At 44.6% G+C, this 22,580-nt stretch overlaps 3 protein-coding genes across 11 annotated transcripts in view; all 3 read right to left on the minus strand.

Annotated features, from left to right (window-relative positions):
* CHD5 (chromodomain helicase DNA binding protein 5) overlaps positions 1-987 on the minus strand; it is an 82,760-nt gene extending 81,773 nt beyond the window's left edge. For 4 of the 5 annotated variants that reach the window (XM_043531798.1, XM_037881231.2, XM_043531796.1 and 1 more), the window contains exon 1: positions 838-987. In XM_043531798.1, the coding sequence (XP_043387733.1) occupies positions 838-904 (67 nt within the window). In that variant the 5' untranslated portion in view covers positions 905-987. The remainder of the gene's footprint in view (positions 1-837) is intronic. The other variant, XM_043531797.1, reaches the window with a different exon arrangement.
* An 8,914-nt stretch (positions 988-9,901) lies between these two features.
* On the minus strand, positions 9,902-21,505 carry RPL22 (ribosomal protein L22). The gene is made up of 4 exons (XM_037881249.2): positions 21,369-21,505; positions 20,635-20,739; positions 15,821-15,945; positions 9,902-10,115 (listed from the first exon to the last, which is right to left on the minus strand). Exons 1-4 carry the CDS (start codon positions 21,426-21,428, stop codon positions 9,971-9,973), a joined length of 435 nt encoding a protein of 144 aa, XP_037737177.1. The 5' UTR covers positions 21,429-21,505; the 3' UTR covers positions 9,902-9,970.
* The window catches only part of ICMT (isoprenylcysteine carboxyl methyltransferase), a 54,918-nt gene continuing 48,249 nt past the window's right edge, over positions 15,912-22,580 (minus strand). For all 5 annotated transcript variants that reach the window (XR_006286469.1, XR_006286466.1, XR_006286468.1 and 2 more), the window contains 2 exons: positions 20,635-20,739; positions 15,912-15,945 (listed from right to left, as the gene is read on the minus strand). The gene's annotated coding sequence lies outside the window, so the exon portion shown is untranslated. The remainder of the gene's footprint in view (positions 15,946-20,634; positions 20,740-22,580) is intronic.

The following is a 22,580-nucleotide window of genomic DNA, read 5'->3' on the forward strand; positions in this document are numbered from 1 at the left end:
AGTCTACACATGGCTATTTGCCCAGGGTACAAAGCCACATAGGCTCTGGAAAAGCATATGTTGCTCCAGCCATCGCTCTGCTTAGCTCTAAGGAGAGGCGTCAGTTCGTCTCCAACACAAAAAGAACCAGTACAGTAAGTAGGGAAAAATTAAAAACCACTCCAATTTTCTCTTTGCCTGAGGTTTCAGCTAGTTATTTAGGCCTCCAGCTACCCAGGCCAGGCAGGGATGTTAGGCACTGAGGGAAGAGAAGAAGAAGTCACAGAAGGGAACTCAGGGCCAGATCTTCAAAGGCGCCGAGTCCCCCGCCGCCGCTGCGGATGGTGAATGGAGCTGCGGCTCCGCACCCCTCTGAAAACCCAGCTCTGGAGCTTTTCACCCTTATGTCACCGGCGGCGATGTCCCCCTGCGGGCGGCGGGCCTCCTGGACCGGGGCGCAGAAAGAACCAGAGGGGAAGGGGGACCCCAGGGTGCTGGCCGGACCCTGGGGCGCAGAGGTGCTGACCCCCCCCATCGCCGCACACTGGGAAGGGGGGCCCGTCCCATCGTGAGCCCACTGGCCCGGCGACAGGTGAGGCTCCGAAAGCACCTGCCCCTGGAGCCTGGCCTCCGGCTCGGCTCCCTGTGCCGGGAAGGCGGCGGGCTCCGCGGACCCCATCCCCGCCTAGCCCCGAGCCCCCGGCAGCCTGCCCCGGGACACGGTCCCCGGGCTCCGCCGCCCCCCGGCCAGGGGGAACCAGCCCCCTCCCCTCCCTGCCGGCCGGGTGGGCGGCCGCCCATCACCGCAGCCTCTCCCCCGCCGGCTGCCGGCCCCGAGGGGCGCCCCTCGCCCCCTACCTGACAGCTCCTCCTCGCTCCGCAGGGCGCCCCGCGGCTCGCCCCCGGCCCCCGCCGGCCCCCGCATGCTCCCACCTGCCGGGCGCAGGGAGCGGCTGCTCCGCGCGAAGATGGCTGCGGCGCCGGCCCTGGGTGGGTTTTTTTTTAAGAAGCAATTTCCCTCCCCCTCCCCCTCCCCCGGCCTCTCTCTCCTCCCGCCCCCGCTCCAGCCCCAACCCCTCCAGCCTGCAGCGACACCCCCCCCGGAATTACACATGCCCAGATTGTGACGTCCAGTCTGGTTACCCCGGCAACCGCATCCCATCGTGTGTTTTTTTGGCACCAGTCCCGAGCAGGGGTGCCGGGGGGGCCCGGCTGGGCGCTCCCTGCGGAGAAGGGGCAGGGGGCGGAGGAAAGGCAGCAGGCAGAGCGGGCTCTGCAAGGGCGGCTTTTAGGGGGCCGCTGCCCCCAGGTCCCGTCCTGCTACTCAGGGCTTCGTCTGCCATAGGCACCTATTACCCCCCCACCTGTCCCCACGTTTCACACTTGCTCTCTGGTCACCCTATGCTGCCTCCCCACCTTGCCCAAGGTGGGCACGGCCCAGCCGGGAGGTCTCCTTTGGCATGGGGCAAGGCTGGCAGGGAAGGGGGCAAGCCACCGAGAACGGTCCCTCCAGGCGCTGACGGCTCAGCCCCCCGAGCTCTTAGGGAGCAGCCCTGGGAGGATGCAGAGAAAGGTCAGGGACATGGCCCACAGGTGACCTGCTGCCTAGGAGCCTGAGGGCCAGCACCAGCCCTTGAGCCCTTCTTGTCTCCCACCCAAGGCCCTGGGGCAGCATAGTGCCCAGGCAGCCAGGTGCTCAGTTTCCTTTAACTAGCAAGTTGACAGGCAAGGCAGCCTGGAAGTGAAGGGCCCAGTGCTGGATTCCTCCTGGCCTGAGACCCTGCCTGGTAGAGCCCATTAGTGCCAACCTGGCCCAAAGGAAAGGAGACAAAGAGGCTACTGACCTTAAATACCAACCCTCAGTGCTCTCAAGGCATTATCCTGGAGAGCTGTGGGGGGGTGTTTAATCCATTAGCCCCCATTGAAAACAAAAGGTGATAGCCAGGAAAGTCCAAGCAGGAGAGCCCAGCCTCTAACGTTATGAGCTTTATAAACAGCATCTGCATTTCTGAATAATTCGCCCAGAGCTCGTACTTTATGGAGACTCTCAGGGTGGTACTAGTAATAACTTCACTGAAGAGCTGGCCGCAGCCAAACTCACAAGCCCTTGTGCTACTGCCTACAATTTTCGAAAAGTGCCTTGAAGAAGCAATGGTGCCCGCAGCACAGTACATCTCTCTTATCGCACCAGCCCCATGACAAAAGCATTCTTTAATAGGGCTGTAAGTCAGCCCATGCAGAATTGCACTAATCTTTTGTTCCTGTTTTTATACATTGAGAGGACACAGCAACTCAACCACCAAATCCAGCGAGAGAAAGTTGAAGGAAGCTTATTTAAAAAGAGAGCATTCTGTTGAAATGACTCCCATGCCCTATTTATTAAGGGGACTGGGCATACCCGATTACTTGCCTTTAAATGGTATTTTTATTGTTCCTTTCTTTTGAAAATACTAGCCACATCATAGTCGAGGTTTAAAAATAGAAGTCACTGAATCCCTCCACATGACTATTTAGTGAGAAAGAACTTTGAGGCAAGGATGTCTAGCCAATCTTGGCTCTAGAACACCTTTGGTTGTTGGGACCAAAGCATCATTGAGAAGGGAAGGTGCCTTATACACAATAGTTTTTACGCTGCAAGAACCCTGGATTCAGATTCCCAGTTGACACAAATCAGACCTTGCCCCCCCCCCCTTTCTAATCCTAAATTTGCATTCCCCACACCACTACTGCTCAAGCTAAGGCTAAAACTAGAAGAGCAGGGATGATGCAGACCAGAACTGACAGCCAAATTTGAAGGAAGTTTGCAGATTGCCTACTAATATGGATGGCTGTAACCTGGTGCCATTTTCACACACCCCAAGAACTAAGGAAAGGGTCTGCTGAGATGGACAGACTAATGCTAAACCAAAGCAATCCCTGAGCCCTGCTAGAAAGTTTACACCACATATGTTCTTCCACACCATTGCATTGTGGATGTGCTTTTGACTATCAACACAGAGTATTTTAACAGCATAAGCCCCCCCGGAAAAAAAATGTTCTTTAATTTTTTATTTATTTATTGGCTGAGTTCAAGCTTCATGCAAAAACAGCAATTCAGGTTAACAGTTTGGGAATTGTTCTGGTTAAATAAAATGGGGAGAAAGCATTAATTAGATCTATTCAAACCCCATACATTTAGGGCATGAAGATTACTTGCTGTTTTGTCCTGGGTCAGTGCTAAAAAGAGTGACTGAAATTAGTGAGTCACCTGCATTACCTTCAGGATAGGTGCTGCAATGTGCTGCAAGTGAAGAGCCTGAAAAGCTTCAGCTGGTGCAGAGTTCAGCAACTCTGCTCCTAAGGAGATGGTCAAACATTGCACCTGTGCGCCATGACATGCCCTCCATTTCTGTTCAGTTCAGGTCTGCAGGTGAAGGTGTCAGTCACAAGATGTAAAGGCTTGTCTACATTAGAAAAGATGCACCAGTTTAACTAGATACATTTTAAATCAGTTTAGTTAGGTTCATGCCATTTTATAGACAAGCCCTAATTCTCAAGACTGTTAGGACTGCCGGTTGCTATGCTGATGGTTCCTGAACTTCATTGTCCTAGACTACAAGCAGGACAATCACAGTTGAGCATCCTCCCCTGTGAAACTCTTCTCTGCCATCTCAACAAAGCCCAGCTTTTGCAAGTTTCAGGGCCCATTACATAGCATATTTGTTTCTGCATAACATAATTCCAACAGGTCTCCGTGGAATTCAATGTATCTGCTAGAACACTGAGCATTGAATAAGCCACATCACCCCCATTGGGTTTGACGGTGACCGGATAATGTGCTACAGAAACACACTTCCTCCAAGGATCTCAAAGTACTTTACAAAATATTCATTAAGCTTCACAACACACCTGCAAGGTAAGTAACTTTTTTATTGGTGAAGAAATGAGTCTACATGCAAGTTGCACCAGTTTAACTAAAGTATTTTTAAATCAATTTAGTTAAACCAGTGCAAACCTATTAACAGAAAATGGGTTCACAACTGGCTTATATCAATTTAGGTAAATTTAGTAATTTACCAGTTTTAGTTAAACCACTGCAAGTTCAGGGTGTAGACCAACCCTAAGTAATTTACCCATGGTCACATAGCAACTCCATGTAAGAGACGAAAATAAAGCTGAAGAATCCCATCTCCAGTTCCTCACTAGAGGAGCTGAAATTGTCTTCCCAAGTCAGAGGCTCCTATTAAATAACAGTACTCATCTGAATGTTACACAAATACCAGATTTTTACAGGTTAGAAGTTGATACATTTCCCCATAAATACCCACAAATTTCTTTATCTAGGTGTGCCAGGGAAACAGGGAACGAGAAAGGACTATCCATTCATCACAAGTCATCTTGACTAAAACCCACTCTTATGCAAACAGTGTTTGTTAATTAGCACTGTGATGATACCTTTTTAATCCAAAGGTGTTACTACATAAGTTTAGCACGATTCTTCTTTAATTTGCAAGTAGACAGAAAAGAAATAGGATCAACATTTTAAAACTCTCCCCTGTCAAGTAACTGGGTTTCAACTGAATAGCTTTACTAAAAATTCTGTTTCTATGGGTGCGGTTTTCTGTTGGTTAATAATAAAGAGAAAGATTAAATACGGGGTAAGGTTCTCTCAATGCATTAGCATTGTCTGTCATTTGGAACAAATATATTTAAAGAACTAAAGCCTGGAAGAATACATATGAGCTCAGCAGTTAAACATTCTGAGACTCCAAGTACAAGATCACATCAAGTTAGCTTATTCAGGAAGATGCTTGCCGGCAAAAATGTAACTGTTCTGCTGTCATACTTGCTGGGAATGAAACTCAAGTTCTACCTATTTTCTATGCTTCAAGACCAGTAACCCTGAAAACACTGGTTATCACAATCATTTTGCTACTAGATTTATACAGACCTTGCTATAACATGGTCCTAGGCTATAGCATAGATGGTTACCTTAACAAAATGTTACCAGGTCCCTTGATTTGACTGTAAGCGTAGCAGTCAGGCCTTCAGTAAGCCAGGACAGATGGCATGCCATGACCAAGTGCTAGTCTGGTTACAGCCTCCATTTTAACACTGTTTGCACCCTCACCACTGTTACAAACTGGTTTGTACTCATGCTCTAGACTAAGTTACTGGATGGATGGAGTCTAGTGTCAACGTTTGAGGATTCAGTGAACACTGTAAATGAACACGGACGTGGGAGGGAAATCACACTGATGCAAGAACTGCAAACATGATTGCATGTTGGACAGACAAAATTGTCCATGACCACTGCAAGTTGTTGATCCCTGCTTTGCACTGTTCATGTTTTTCACATCAGGTGTTGATGCATCTTGCTTCAAAGTGGTTAATGGCAACATGACAAATCTGCTGCCACCCTGTTGTGGGCTGTTGCTTCCTAATTACTGAAATTGACCTGACAGGCTTTCAAGTTTGATGTCAGTGTATCTTCATACCATTTGTACTGACCACCATGAGAGCACGTGCCTTGTTTTAACTGACAATAAAACACAGCCGTGGGTATTCTCAAGTCTACCATAAGAAGCTGGCCAGACCAACACAGCTCAGCTATTATGAGCACGCTTTGAATGCTGGTAATGATAAAGGATTTCAGTATTAGGCATTTTGTCCTGCCATTTGCCCTTGCAAACAGATTGAAAACAGCACGTATGGAACTGACAAGTTTTCTGATATGGCGGCAATATGTTGTCCACATCTCACAACCATATAGAAGCGTTGTTAGCACAACTGACCAACAGACATTTAGCTTAGTGCTTGTTTTGATGCCTCTCCCTATCATTCCACTGGCACTGTGACAACATTCCAAATACAGAGCTAATCTCGGCTATGCAATGGGTAATCTCATCTTCTGAGAAAGCACTCTAGGTAACAACTTCTCTATGGACCTGAGAAGAGCAGTGCTGACTTTAATAACTGGATGGGTGTGCTCATCCCCTGGTGCAGGTTGGTACTTATTTTCTTTAGATGAGTTGTAAAACCAAAGCAATTAACTGCACGACCAAAGTGATCAATTATAAACTGAATGTCCTCAAAGAGTGAGCAACCAGTGCATAGTCATCAGCAAATAAAATCCCCTTAAATAAGTAAATCTGCCACTTTTGTGCAAGCACAGAAACATCGTTTAATCTGCAACTTCCCATTGGTAGGGAACTAAATAAATACTGTGTCAGTGTTATGAACATGAACATAACTGAAAAATGGATGGAAAAGAGCGTGGAAGCTCTGTTCGCTGCCATTAGTGACCAGAAAATGGTTTGATATCTCGTCATTTTCCACCACTCTTGTCATCATCCCATCCAGGAAGAAGGATCACATGGCACAACAAACTATGCAGGGCATCCAAAGATGAAAAACCACAAAGTTTCCCTCAGTCCCTTGCAATTTACATAATCAGAAGCATTGGGTAAGCCAACAACCACCATATGAAGGGCTGCGGCAGTTTTGCTCCAGGCATTTTTCCTGGAGCTGATGAGCTGCATCTCTACAATGCCCCTATCCAAACTGAAAGCCAGGAAAGATGGTTTCCACAAAACAAGTGTCAATTCTTTTCAATATGACCCATGCAAGGATTTTTCCAGCAACAGAAAGGAGGGAAATGCACAATGATTACAAACATAAGATGGATGGGTAGGAAAAACTGATAAAGGTGACTAACATATTGGCATTCTTGTAATCCTGTGACACTGACTGTTCCCAGATAATACAGAAGAGCCCTGAAAAATGCCTTGCAATATGGTAGCCATCCTGCTTACAAGATCTCTGCTTGGAACGGCATCTGATCCGGGTGCTTTCCCTTGTGACATCTACTTGACTGTTATGGTCTCATATAAGGTAGGAGCTAGTGCAAGCTCTTTTAACGAGTATTGTCGAAGAGCATTAATTGCTTCCTTAGAGATGTTGGAAGGGCAGTTAAGAAGCAAACAAACATTCTGTCCATTGAGCAAATATTTCTTTTTGGTCAGTTAAGACTCAGTTGCCATTCAGTGTGCATAGAGGGGCCACACATAGTACAGAGACCAGCTAAAAGAGTATTAAGGGTCTTTTTGGTCTGCTGACAGTTGTAACTCGGCTACCTTCTTTTCCCACCACTGGTTTTTCATTTGCCAAAGTTTGATCTGTTTTGCTCAATGATATGCAGCCTTCAACTGACAAATCCTTATCTGCTACGTAGGCTCAATGGATACCATGGTATGAATTCAAAAGCTGACACATTCAAGATCATTCTCAAACCAATTCTGATGGTTCCTCTTTAATGAAGGTGAAAACTTCAGCAGCTATGTGTTGTACCCCCAAAATGTTTCCAGGCTGTCTCAACATCCACTGAGTCTTCTGTAGCTAAGGGAAGTGCTTCTGCTGGAATTCAGTCAGTTTTCCAAGCTTGAAATATTTATTTTCTTCACTGGTTTGAGTCACTGTTTATGTTGCTTGAAAGCAATATGAAGAGATATTTGACTTCTCACGAGCCTATGATCTGACCAACAGTTGGCACCTATCATGATGCAAATGAGCTTAACATCATGGAGATCTCTTCACTATACAATAATGTAATCATGTCACAATGTTCTGAACAGGGGTGCATCCTGGTAGTCTTATTTATTGGCCTGCTGAAACACTTACTGGTGATGACTAGGTTGTGCTCAGTGCATTTGGAAAGTAGCAGCAAGCTGTTGCAGCTCACATTAGCAACTCTGTGATGAGCTATCACATTGCCCCATAATGTATAGTTCCGACCAACCCTAGTATTGTAATCACCCAGAATGATCAATCTATCATTACAGGGAACTGACCTGATGATATTATCAAGGGTTTGATGAAAATATGGACAACTATCTGCATAGCTAATTCTCAGTGCATATGCGCTAATGACAGAAGCATAACGACCTTTAGCAAAGCTGACACAGAGCAGCGTAAGTTTGTCATTAACACCCTTCGGCAATGACTCAAATTTGTGGCCAGTCGTAAAGCAGATGGCAAACCCCACAGTGTTCATCCTCAGATTTGCCAATTGAATAAAAAGTATAAACTATACCCGCTGCTTCCAGCTGCGACTCCACTAACTAGTCTTGTCTCGCCGAGTGCAGCAATATCTATATTGTACCATGCCAATATTCTAGACTATAACAGTTCTATGTTTAGGTCCATTACCTGTCAAGGAGTGTGTGAAGTTTCCAGGTTACAAAATTTTCTACAACGGATTGGGAACCCACACCTGCAGGAACCATGCTGAAAAGCTTAACCAGTCCCGCCATAACTCTACTTAATTTTTCAAAGTTGTCATATGGACAGAGCCCAGACTTGAAGTCATTGCACTAGAAATAAAGCACCAAAAAACCTTGTACAAGACTCCCCTCAGGTTTTGACCCTAAGCATTTGTTAAGTCACAGCTGCTAGAAGAATTTTGAAGGGGCTGGCCTACTTCTAGAATGCATGCTGCTATGCAGTAGAGTCAGGTTCCAGGCCTAGGCCAGCAAAGCTCATGCTGCTCATCAGCACTTCCACCGATTCAGCAGCAACACTGTCCATCTTCAAAGGGACACATGGCCAGCCCAGTACCACCATAAGAATGGCAACTCAGACAGAAGGAAGGACAGGGAAGAGAAAAAACAAGAAAAACATTTCGTATGTTTTAATGCTTCATCTTCACAAAGCTTTAGAGACTAACTCTCAACATCACTCCAAGGTAACAGTTTTAATTTAAATTACAGCAATGGGGGGGGGGGGGGGGGGGGGGGGGGGGAGAGGGAAGGAAGATGAGCCATGCCACACCACAAGAGTCAAGTCTCCATTTGAAATGAGGGAACTGTACAGGCAACAGATTCTCTGAAATATTCTAGCAGAGTCAAAACTGGCTGGAAAACCCATTTCCTACAGATGTTTAAGATCCCCCATGCATTCATACTGTCAGTCCTTCACCCTCTCTGCTCTCAGCCTGAGAAACTCCCCTCTCCAGCTGAGGGCAGAATACTTTGGGCAGTTAAGACTTAGGTTGCAGTAGGTATTTAATGTACTGTTGTAAAATATTCTCTGGAGGCTGTATTAAGGACACTACCCAAATAAAGTAGGGTGAGATTTATCTTCTCTATCATCCACAATGATTCCACCACCACTCTTACTACTACAGCCCAGGAAGGGGAAAAGAACTTTATAGTTCCTTTGTCAATAGATATTTAATGAATTTTAAAGTCATGTATCTCGATATTTAATTTTTTTTTTTTTTTTTTTAAGTCTGACAGCATAAAAGGGCAGTTACTGGGTAAAATTTTCAAAGCCAAATAGGGTATTTAGCCACAGAACTCCACTCAGATTAAGAGGAGTTGTGGCAAAATCTTTGTCAGCGTTGAAAATCTCAACCCCCTATAACTAAAAAAATTATGCCATAGCTAAGGACCTTATTAAAACAAAGCAAGGCCAGTGAGTTACATGAACACCGGAGAATATTAGGCCTAGGCTTTACTTACCTTAAAAGTGTTGTATCACGGGATAAATCCTCATCCCAGTGATGATCTTTTCCAGACCGCTTACCAAACTTCAGTGTAGAATATTTTAATCAAGTTATAAAGCCTCTGAAAAGAGACCATTAAGTATTGCTGTACTTGGAGCATCACTATAATGAAGAGGAAATCTCAATTCTCCAATAAAAGGAGAAAACTTAATATCCCCTTCATGAGGAACCTCAGATTTTCTGAACAAATTCTCTGAATTAAGATTAATGAGAGAAAATTTCTGATAGTGGGAGTTGAACATTATTCTTATAATGTAAACTGTAAACCTTATCTATGAAGTAGATAGATATGAAGAAGTAGGCTTTAGAGTGATCACTATGTAATCTGAACAACTGGAAGAGCGGCCGATATCTAGAGTTTGGAAAACACAGAAAATGTTAACATTTTTTCCCCACATTTTATTGAAGGAAATTTAATGTACAAAATATTTCCAGATCCACATGCATTTAATCCTCCTCTTCCTCCTCTTCTTCATCCTGGTTAATCTGGAAGTATCGCAATTCATAGCTTTCCTTGCTATTGGCAACTACACGCAGCCAGTCACGCAAGTTGTTTTTCTTCAGATATTTCTTAGTAAGGTACTTCAGATATCTGTGGAAAGAAGGCAGCCAATAACTGAACTGAAGACTCTATAAAAATTACTCGTTCCACATTACATGCTCTTGAAATCTTGTGTGCTATTTAATTGAATTTCCCTACCTTGCATTATTTAATAGTGGCTTTCATTTTCACCTCTGATAACAAAAAACAGGAGTTTGTCTTAACATTTTCCTCACGCTTTATAAGAAAATGATGATAAGATTGGCTGTAATGATGTAGATTGTAACGTGCCATTTTACTTTTTCAGAAACAAAGAAAATGTGTAGGTTGAAAGTGTTTTTGCATTTTCACGTCTGCAACATTTGCCTAATAGCAGCATTTAATATTGTCTTTTCTGAAGACACTCCCCTGTGGGACCCTACCACTAACTCACCTTAAAAGGACAAATTGTCTCTTCCATTAATGTTTTGACAAGCAGTTTTAAAAACAATTTTTCTTAAAAGAAAAACTGTCACCTTTGTGAGAAATTACATTCCTGCAAGGCAAGCCAAAAAGCATGATATTACTGCAGAAGTATTGTATTACTTGTATTACTCACAACAGTGACTGAGAAAGTAAAGCAATTCACTATGAGAGGATGACCAAGTTACGCCATGTCACAGCCCCAAACCAGTAAACACAAAACACGTTTTAGAAGAGGGCACCTACAAGACAAAGAATGCTCTCTCAATGCAAAAGGAAAGCACATTTAACCATCCATTCCACCCAAGCTTAGATACCATGAGCCAACTTCTATAGGCCTTACTTTAGCAAAACTCCCTTTGGAATCACTGAAGTAAAAACAGCAGAATGACATGCATTAAAACCAGAGGATTCTGAGAATGAGACACTATGAATCACAGAATCAATCTTGTATAACAGAGGTATGCCACACAATGCAGAAAGGCTAGCCGTTCTCTTCCCCTCTCAAAACCAAACCAAGAAACAACAAGAGAAAAAAGGATTAAGTTAAATTTCTGTGGTATCAAATAAAGTTTAACCAGAGAAGCTGTAAAACCTCTCAGAGAGAAATGGACCAACTGACATTTTTCAATTCTTTATTCAAGTCATTATTGCAGTAGTGCTCACAACATGCTAGGTTCTGTGCTGACATGCAGGAGACTCTCCCTGCCTTGAAGACCGTACAATCTTAAAAGGACAACACAAAAGGGTAGGCGAAAGGTAGGCAACATATATGCAAAATAATCAGGGGATGTGTACGAACACATTTTATATATAAAAACATGGAACTAAGTCTCAAGCTTCCCCTCAGCCTAGTCCCTGCTAATTTTGGAAGAGTAAAAACATTTATAGCTTGTAAGTGGGTCTAAAAAAATGAGTCTTTAGGATCTGATTGAGAAAAGGGTGGAGGTTGGGCAAATAGGATGAAAGGGCGTTCCAGGCACAAGGGGACAGCATGGAAGAAGGCATAAAGATGACAAAAGACACAACAGGAGGGTATCAAAGCTAGCATTGTTGGCAGATGGGGACAAAAGGAACAAGAAAGTAGACGAGGTCAATGGTGTAGGCAGGGACTGCTCAGTGTAAGGCCTCGAAGAGACAACTATTGTATGAAAAATACACTGGAAGATGTTTAACTGCTAAAAGTCAATGATTAAGTACTTTGCTGACCAACAGATAAGACATTTAAATGTATTTCTAATTTATTGGTAGTTTATACATTTTCCCCCAAAGATGTTTTTTCATAATTTAGACTTCTTTGAATGATTAATATTGTGTCATTACTAGACTATCCTTTAAAAGGAAGGAATTCATTTAATTTATTTTCCACTTCAATATTCAAAAAATTCTCTCAGCAGCCTAATCAGCTATTTAGAAAATTAGCCCCAAACAAATCAGGTGTCAGTTTCTATTTCAGAGTGTGCATATGTCTTCATTTAAATATTAGTACCAAATACTAAATGTAATCATGATAAATGTAAATTGGTCATCTGTTAATCACTAATTTCTGAAGACTGCATATGAAGTTTAAAATATTAGCACCTACACAAGTAATGAGAATACTAAGAAAACCATGTTTAGGAGGGAATTAAAATTTGCACATAGATGTTACTAAATAAATTCAACTTCAGGCTTTTTAAAAAAAACTATTTAAAAATTCACAAGTATCTACTGTACCCTGATATGAACTGACTAGTGTGTCAACCAGAGAAAATCAAGGACCAAAGCATCAGTAGGATTAAAAAAGGTTAATACACAAACCATCCACTACAGAGGGTATATAATAACTTAAATAAATGCAACATAAAATCTACTAAATCAAAATTTTCAACAACTGGAAACAGAAAGGAGGATACTGTTGATACACAGCAAGTGATCAAAGTGCATTTAAAGGTCACTTTTGCATGGAATTTTATTAAAAATTGGACCTATGCACCCTTTTTGCTTGTTTCTTCTTCTGCTTTTATTTTAGCCATAGAAATATCAATTATCTGAATTCTGGCCTTCCCAGTTCATTCTGGAGAGTCTACCAGATAACTCAATATGTATATAATGCACACCTACTCAACTAACTGAAAGGGTGAGCAAGGTGAACCTGGAACAAATGCTTCCTTTCACCAAAATGTTATTCACTCATGTTAACCAGGCATTAAAAAGAGACTTAAAATAGTAACTAAAAATCAGTTCCCTTCAATTGTTCAACTTTCACTGTCTGGAGTTATGTGATATCAAGATTTCATTAGTTCTCCAGGTTTCAGAAAGGCTTCCAAGGCAGACAAGACTTGAACTTCTAATGTAAAAAGTAAGCAGGAAAAAAAAAAAAAAACCTTTAAGACACCTTTCAGACCCTCTCAAGGCATCACTGAAGCCGAAAGGTGTCACTCTTAAGGTGTGAAATGGCTGTCAACTGGGCAAAGTATTTGCATTTTATGTTAAATGGAGGATTGCTGAGATTTCCAAAGCTAGCCTATTATGTCAGTAAAAGGCATTACCCAGCAATTAAATTATAGCAGGTTACCAACAGAAATGTATCCACCAAATATTTCTTGTAACTCTTATGTCCTGGCAGCTACCATGTACCAAAGGATTTTACTTCAATCATTTGCAAATTGTTTTAAGTGTCAAGAACTTAAATTGGTCATAAACAACCTCTTTTAAAAATAGTTTACTTATCAAAATGAAGAGGTAGCCGACCAGCCTTGACATGGCAATGGGCCACCTAATTCATAGGGACAGACTGAACTAAATACTCTAAACAGGAAAGTAATAACTTGTCATATATATTTCTACCTACTGGCACTTAAGTTTGTATTAAGTGAAATCTTAGCTCCGCTGATGAGAATGGTAAAACTCCTATTGACTTCAACAGAACAAAGCTGTTACTCATTGTATTTAAGTGCTTGCTGCTCTGGCATGCAGTGTGCTGTGCTCCACCTAGTTACCACACCCCACTCCAAACGTGGCTGTATTTCAGTTGGTCTGTATGGACAATTAAGCACTTTCTGCTCCATTGGGATGAAAGGCCCTGTAGAAATGTAAATACTACTGCTCCGATATATTGGTTACTAGCATTTTTGAAAGCTACCATGTCTGTTTCTGCATAATCCAGCAGAAATTTAACACTGTCAAAACACTCATATGCTTAATCTAGATCTGACGATTAAAGCTGCTCAGTGATTCAGGTTGTTTGTGAATTTCTACTGTATCCTTTTCAAATGTGGTTATGGCCAAAAAATCATTTGAAAGGTATGTCCGACTTTTAATCTCACTTATTTTATACAATTTACAAGTCAAAACAAGATTGTACATCCAAGCAACTAAATGGAACCAAGTTCAGCTGGGTCCTGACATTAGTTCCTTGCTTCCAGGAATGCTGCTGTTACATTCTAGAAGGATGGTAACTGATGCAGGATTTGAGGAGACAGAAGAGGAGCATATTAGAATGGTTCCAGTCAGCGTATTTTTAGACATGCCTGCTTTGTTATATATGCAATCAGAGGTTTCAATCAATTTAATAAAATTACCAAAAACATGTTGTGGGAAGCGTAACAATGCTCACTTTGTAAAATGGTATCTCCATGTTAAATAGAGATAACTGATTGCATTGCTGCATAATGTAATTATTGTTTTGTCTCTGATATTACATGGCAAAGATTTATAAACCTGTTAACTTCCTAAATAAAAAAGAAATAGTTCCACTGAATAATTAAAATGTATGTCTCCCAGTAATTTTTGACCTTTACCTGCTTTTTTTTTAAATAATTTTTAGGGGACAGTATAAAGGTGGGGTGGGAGGCTGAAGTCCGGTAGGATGACCAGGAAATGGAAGATTATATAGTAGTGGGAATCGTCTGGATTGTTTTAATTTCTAGCCTTATTTTGAGATATTTTAGGAGGTTGTAGAACTGTTGTATAAAAAAAAGTTTTTTGTTAGGCGTCAGCTGGACTCCACTGAAACATCTTCCACCGTAAAACTCTACTGAAGGTTTTTGTTTAGGAACAGAAATACAGTCACTATGCATAACCACATGTGCAGTTCACCAGTGGAGCTGAAAGCCATTTCCCAAATCCTCTCTAAGACAGACCTGTCTTGACTTGTTTTCAACTTGTAGTAATGAGACGTAAGATTGTCTAATGCATTAATATTTAATGGCAGATTCTGAAGACCCAGAGGGTCAGAGTTAGACATAAAAAAGAAAGCATTAGGAGAGAAGAAAACTGTTATGAATGTGATGCTTGTCAATTAGGAAAGTGACCTGCCTCTTGGTGACACACTCGAGTTCTAAACAAAGTGAGAGAGAACTCTCCTAGTGGTATACCTGTTCAAATTGCCATCATCGGTGTCTTAAATTGTCACTCTAAAAGACCAAACCATGGTCTTCCTACAGTAAATTTAGCAAAAGGTACAGAACAACAATCGTGAACTGTGAAGTCCTCATAGGGGTCAGAAGGGACCATCATGATCATCTCATCTGACCTCCTCCACCTTGCAGGCCACAGAATATCACCCACCCACTTCTGTAATAGACCCCTAACCTCTGGCTGAGTTACTGAAGTCCTCACATCATAATTTAAAGATTTAAAGTTACAGAGAATCCACCAATTACACTAGTTTAAACCTGCAAGTGACCTGTGCCCCATGCTGCAGAGAAAGGCAAAAAGCCACCAGGGTCTCTGCCAATGTGACCTGAGGGAAAATTCCTTCCCGACCCCAAATATGGCTATCAGTTAGACCCTGAGCATATGGGCAAGATCCAGCTGCCAGACACCTGGGAAAGAATTCTCTGTAGTAACTCAGAGCCTTTTCCACGTAGTATCCATTGGAGATTGCTGCTGCTAGTAGTAGATCCTCTAATCTACTGAAGCCTATTCACTTATCCACAGAATAGGTACAGCACAGACAGCAGCCACAAAAACGTTCTCACTACCCTCTTCGCTAACACAAGTCAAGGCTGACCTAGGGGGCAGGAAGTTCAAACTCCATAGACCCTTAGCTGAGACTGCCAAAAGGGGGCCAAACAGCATCAATGGTGACTGATGTTTGTTGTACCAACATCAGTACATTAGAATCTGGACTGTGACATCATAAATACCACTGAAATTTACTATCTGATGGCTGTTGTCATTACCAACCTGAGATTGATTGGAACTAGCCTTCCAGAGAGAAAAGGCTTTGTATCCCACTCCTTAACCCCTTTAGCTAGACATTCCCTTTACATTATTCCAATAAATTTACACTGCCTCCTCTCCCTTACCTCTTGGAAAATGGCACCTCTGAAGTTACAGTAATTTTGCTCTTGCTTCTCTCAATGGTCACCACACCTCCACCCAGATTACCAGCTTTTCCATTCACTTTGATTCGTTCCTGCAAGAACTGCTCCTGCAAAATAAGGGTAAGATTTGTTAGTCAGAGTTATAGCCATAAAGTCTCTCTGCCTTGAACGGCAAAATGTCTCCACTAACTTCCTAGCATCCAAAACGTAAGATTGAAGAGCATTTTCCCCCAATTTACTTTAACCAAAAGCCAGACAAGTTTTAAAGTGACTTCCTCACACATCAAACATTGAAAGCAAATGATTACTATATCCCTCCCAAAGACTTAGGCCCGGATCCTACAAAGATTAATACGATTAGTCCTACTGGCCTAAATGGGACTACCCAGGTACCTAAAATTAAGCACATGCACAAATCATTGCAGAATCACGGTTATAGTGAGCAACACCCATCAGTCCTTTGATGCTTGGACGTATTCACCAGTCTTAGGTATTCATCTTTCTGGATATCTGACAAAAATAAGGTTATAAGGATTCAAGTTCCTACAAAGGTTTAAACCACAATAAAGAGGAAACTTAATGGCCACCTTTATAAAACTTACTTTCCTAATTTCACATCTCACATTTAGTGATAAAGAGCATACAAAAAAGCTTCTAAGAGATTGTAGTTATATAAGAATCCTACCAAGGTGTCTCATACACATTTCAGCTAGCCCATTTCCCTTTGAAATCCCATAAGCCACTATGCAGCCATCAAAGAAAATATAGCAGCGGCCATCTTCTCTGCAAAGTGTATCCAGTTGGAGGCTCCACAACCAATAACAAAATAGTGATCACGAAGAAACTAGAAGGTGTCTAAGTTATAAATTTGAAATTCTAGTATTTTACCAGGATGTCAAAGTTATAAAAAATCTGAAGTCTGATGACCTTCAGTATTCTATTATAATCCTAATGGGATGATCAGCTCAGCTCGCTGAATCAACAACAACAGTCACCTACATTTCTGATAAGGACTTCAATAAATTAAAAAGGCACTGAGCTGCAATCGAACGGCACTGTTCCACCCAATCACCTCGTATCACTTTATTTTTGATCTATGAAATGGGTATAGTATAAAAAAGTGTTTAAACTCGAAGTCTTAAATAAAGTTACATAGTAATCATTGGACGATACATCATGAATAAAAAAATATTTACACATTCAGAACTACATTTTATAAAAAAAATACAGGGCTGTTGAAAAAGTTCCCAGTACTTCCAAGAAATGTCAGTGTTACAAACAATTCTAGTATTTCCCACAATGATCCTGATCAGCAGGCATTAAATTAGCAAACCAATAGAAAATATAGTTGATCAAAGTCAGAACTATATGGCCTAATTTCTAAAGCCACTTGTTGGTTTAGGATTAATGACTGCATTTGTAGCGAGCCCACAGAATACAGGACATTTCACAGTTATTTATATGAAGGTAATTCAAAGAAAGTAGACAATTCAGTTCAAGAATATTCCAACACAACACTAGAAACTGCCCTCCACACACCTGAAAAGCCACAACATAACAGTAGCCAGAAACATCTGTTGTAAAGAGTTAGGCCTGGTCTACACTACAGAGTTAAGTCGACGTAAGGCAGTTTACATCAACCTAACTCTGTAAGCATATACACTAAAATGTAGCTCCCAGCAATGTAACCTACCACAACACCAACTTAATAACTCCATCTCCGCAAGAAGTATAGCGCTTAAGTCGTGTCGGCGTAGACCAGTGGTTCTCAACCTATTTACCATTGTGGGCCGCATCCAATACTACCTGTATGGCCCTGAGGATATCACATGGGCCGCAACTGTGTGCTGACTGGGCCACAGGTTGAGAACCACTGGTGTAGACACTGCGTTGCTTACATCAACTGTTGCTGCCTTTCAGAAATTGTCCCGCAATGCCCCAGGCTGGCAGTTAAATTGGTGCAAGTGCTCCTGGTGAGGATGTGCACCACCGACACAAGGAGCATAGCATAAACGTGTAAAACCAATTCAATTACTGCGGTGGCTGTACATCGACATAACACAGGGCATGTCTACACATACAGGTCTGCAGTACCACCACTGCAGCACCTCTGGTGAAGACACTATGCCGATGGGAAAGAGCTCTCCTGTCAGTATAATAAAACCACCTCAAAGTGTGGCAGAAGCTATGTCAATGGGAGAAGTGCTCCCAATGACGTAAGCGCCAGTGTGGACAGTGCTATATCGGTGTAATTTATGTCGCTTGGGGGGAGGTTTGTTTGAGCAATATAAGTTCTGCCAACATAAGCTTTAGTGTAGACATAGTCTTAGGTTGATTTAAATTTGCAGTGCAGAACAGCTATCCAAGAGAGATCCTGATCAACACTACAGAGAATTTATGTTAAGTAAATCCACTTTAAAACTTGTTTTTTTTATCCCAGAAGGATGCTAGCACCGTTTGAACATGCTTTCCCTGGCTACATATAGCAACCCAACAGTGCTAAAACTATTCTACAAACTTACATTAGGCAAAACCATTGCAACGAACAGCCCAAACTTTCAACTTCTGCATAGAACCTATGCTTTTTACAGAAAGTTGCAACGGTTGGTTGTAATACCTGGGAGAGAGTCTTTAGTCCTGACTAGGTTAAGCCTCCAAAGTACTGTCCTCCCAGCTGCACAAAAGTTCAGTTGTCCTAATTTCATTACACAATGTTTGCTTCACATCTGGAAGTAAGCCTAAAGCCCTTGTTCCCAGCATTATGGGATAAGCGAGACACATGCCCCAGAAAACACAGTACAACCAAAGGTGTACATTGTGCTATGCATGGACTTGCCTGTTGTGTGGACACAGTAAACCACTTCAAGAGAACCAGACAGACAATTTATGCTATTAATGTCACCACAATTTTCAGAGTAGCAACTGTGTTAGTCTGTATTCACAAAAAGAAAAGGAGTACTTGTGGCACCTTAGAGACCAACAAATTTATTTGAGCATAAGTTTTCGTGAGCTACAGCTCGCTTCATCGGATGCATTCAGCAGTAGCTACTGCTACTCTGAAACCTGTCATTATGCAAGGCACTGAATTTAGCCGTATGGAGTGGAAATCTATCAACTTCATGAAAAAACTTGTACAGATACAGACAGACATCATCTTCCTTTTCAAATGCAAACAGATGGACATCATACCAAAAGGACTGAAGGTAAAAAATCCATTACAATCTACATACCTCACAGACTATGCTGACAGCTTGTGCCACACGGTCCACTGAATGCATCCAATGAAATGAGCTGTAGCTCACGAAAGCTTATGCTCAAATAAATTTGTTAGTCTCTAAGGTGCCACAAGTACTCCTTTTCTTGTCACCACAATGGTCCTCTCACTTAAGGTCAAATTCTGCACTGACTTCACATCATTCATGTCCTCATCTATCATCACTGACTTAAGTTATTACAGCAGGTGCAAACTGGAACAAATATGAACCCTGCATGTAGAATCACAAGAAATCCTGTCATATTTAACTGGAGTCTCACACTTCATGCATCAGTTATTGTTCGGCCATGACCATACCAGCAAAATACTAATAGTTTCCCTTCAGTCACGGCTGAACAAAATGTGTGTATATGGCTTCCAATGTCAAATGTGACAGGACTACTAATATAGACACAGTATTAGACTTTATCTTGACTAGATAAAATGGTCAAATGTAGGTCAATCTAAGACAGCACGTATTAGCTAAGCATAAATGAAGCTCAACCTTTTCACCCTAGTGTACATGTAGAGCAACACCTTGTAGCTTGATTTAGCTGGCCCTGTTCTACCCTAGGCTAAACGTGATAATTTTTCAGTCAAAACAAAGCCTAAGAGACTATCTAAAATTTTCAGAAGCATCTAAATGCCTACGGAACTTCTGAAAGACTAGTGTTTTACGGCAAAACTAACAAAAGGTTTTGTCATACACTCAGGCTTGGACTATGCTACCCAGGGAACATACAATTAGTGTGATTTAAAGCCAGCATGGAAAGGGTTTGCCTTACTATTCCAGAAGAGCAGCCAGGATCTGAAAGGTGCTAGAAGCAAATATGGTTCCTTTCATGAGAATCATGCATTAACTTTGCAAAGTTCCACTTAGCTGCCAGTCCAAGGTGAGTGAAATCAAGATTTACCAATTCTCAATGCCAAGCACTAACCAGTGCCCACCCTTTCAACAACATCTCATCTACAGTAAGATTTTTAGATAAATCCCAACATTGCTTCTCTATTGGTAATAGTCACAGCAGGAACCCTGCTGTAGATAAGCTTCTATAGCCACCTGCCTTTGAACGCCATACAATGAAACCCTGCTCAAAGCAGATCTGTACAGGAGCCTTCGCTACACAAGGCTTCCCACCACAGCACTGCATTGCAAGAAACTTTTTGCCAAACCTAGCATAGGTAAGGCTTTAAAGGTGGTGATACTGTTGCCACTAACTGCAGCTTAACGGGGAGGAGACAACTGGAAAGAGAGAAGGAAAGTTCCCAACAGGATGGGAAACAGGCTCGGGAAATAGAAGTTCATAGTTAGCAGTGGCTAAGACGAAGCAGGCCAACAACACTTATGTACTCCTTTGGTGATATGAGAGAATGCTAGAGAGTGATGCATGGAAAGGAAGAACAAGTCAGTGGATTTTTACTATGATAAATATATTTTCATAATCATTTCATTTAGCTACCAAATGATTCCTTTGCTGGACCTCCTAGCGACAAACGCCATTACAGTTGTGGACACACTGATGGCAGAGCATTTAAAACTTACGAAGTTGGCTGCGTCCATGATTCCATCTTCGACGGGATGGGTGCAGTCCAGAGTAAATTTTAGGACCTGCTTCTTTTTTTTGCCACCTTTCGTCGCAGGTTTCTTCTGTGAAGTCAGAAAGAAATGAAGTGACACAGGTTACGCATGCTAAGATTAACCTCAGGCTTGGGCACGAGCTGCAGGGGCCTGTCTTAACAGCAGGGAGTGCGACAGAAGGGCAGAGCTCGCTCGCCGCACTGCCAGGCCCTGGAGACACTGGCGCCCCCGGACAGGACGCGCCGTGTCCCCGACCAGATTTCTCAGGGCCGCGGAGCCAGGGGAGGGTGACAGGACCGCGCGGCGCCCGGCTCTGACGGGCACCCCAAGCCCCCAGCCTCGGGAGCCAGGCGGGGGCCGCCGGGGAGCTCCTGGCCTGCAGCGCCCAGACCCCGGGGGAGCGGGCGGCGCCACAGGAGGCGCCGGGAAGCGGGGGGCTCCAAGGCCGGCCAGGCCGCAGCGGGACAGAGGCCCCCGGCGCGGCCGGCGAGGCCCCCCGGGCCCTCAGGAAGCGACGGCGGGAGCAGGAGGGCTCGCGGCCTCCCCCGGCACCCGCCCCGCAGCGCGCGCCCGGCCGGCCCCCCGGCCACCCCCGCGCCAGGGGAGCCGAGCGGCCAGGGCCGGAGCCCGAGGGGGTCGGGCCGGGGCTCGGAGCCCGCGGGGAGGCCGGCCCGGGCCCGGCGTGGCTGGACACTCACCACAGGCGCCATGGCGGCTGCAACGAGAGGAGCAGAAAGGGAGGGCGGCGCGACGCGCATGCGCCAAATCACCCGTGTGCATCTCGCGCATGTGCCGACTACACCCCCGCGTGCGTCTCGCGCAAACGCGCATGTGCCACCCGCCCACCCCACCCCCCGAAGCACGCAGAGCGCAGGTCATACCAGCCAAGCACTGAGCGAATAGATTTCCCCCGGCCGCCACCCCTTAGCCATCTGCATCTCTGGGATCGATTAGCACTACCTCTCAGGCGCCGGGGGATCTGGGCAGGGGGCGGGGCCTGGCAGGGGGGATGCATCTGGGGGGGGAGCAAGGGCCGGGGGGGGGATCTGGGAAGGGAGCAGGGGCCTGGCGGGGGGGGGGATCTGGGAAGGGAGCAGGGGCCTGGCGGGGGTGGGGGGATCTGGGAAGGGAGCAGGGGCCTGGCTGGGGGGGGGAGATCTGGGAAGGGAGCAGGGGCCTGGCTGGGGGGGGGGAGATCTGGGAAGGGAGCAGGGGCCTGGCTGAGGGGGGGGATCTGGGAAGGGAGCAGGGGCCTGGCTGGGGGCGGATCTGGGAAGGGAGCAGGGGCCTGGCTGAGGGGGGGGATCTGAGAAGGAAGCAGGGGCCTGGCTGGGGGGGGATCTGGGAAGGGAGCAGGGGCCTGGCTGAGGGGGGGGGGACCTGGGAAGGGAGCAGGGGCCTGGCTGAGGGGGGGGAGATCTGGGAAGGGAGCAGGGGCCTGGCTGAGGGGGGGGATCTGAGAAGGAAGCAGGGGCCTGGCTGCGGGGGGATCTGGGAAGGGAGCAGGGGCCTGGCTGAGGGGGGGGGATCTGGGAAGGGAGCAGGGGCCTGGCTGGGGGCGGATCTGGGAAGGGAGCAGGGGCCTGGCTGAGGGGGGGGGATCTGAGAAGGAAGCAGGGGCCTGGCTGGGGGGGGATCTGGGAAGGGAGCAGGGGCCTGGCTGAGGGGGGGGGGACCTGGGAAGGGAGCAGGGGCCTGGCTGAGGGGGGGGATCTGGGAAGGGAGCAGGGGCCTGGCTGAGGGGGGGGATCTGGGAAGGGAGCAGGGGCCTGGCTGGGGGCGGAGCTGGGAAGGAAGCAGGGGCCTGGCTGGGCGGGGGGGATCTGGGAAGGGAGCAGGGGCCTGGCTGGGGGCGGAGCTGGGAAGGAAGCAGGGGCCTGGCTGGGGGGGGGGGATCTGGGAAGGAAGCA

The sequence above is a fragment of the Chelonia mydas genome, chromosome 18 (assembly GCF_015237465.2).
Source record: "Chelonia mydas isolate rCheMyd1 chromosome 18, rCheMyd1.pri.v2, whole genome shotgun sequence".
Lineage (NCBI taxonomy): Eukaryota > Metazoa > Chordata > Testudines > Cheloniidae > Chelonia > Chelonia mydas.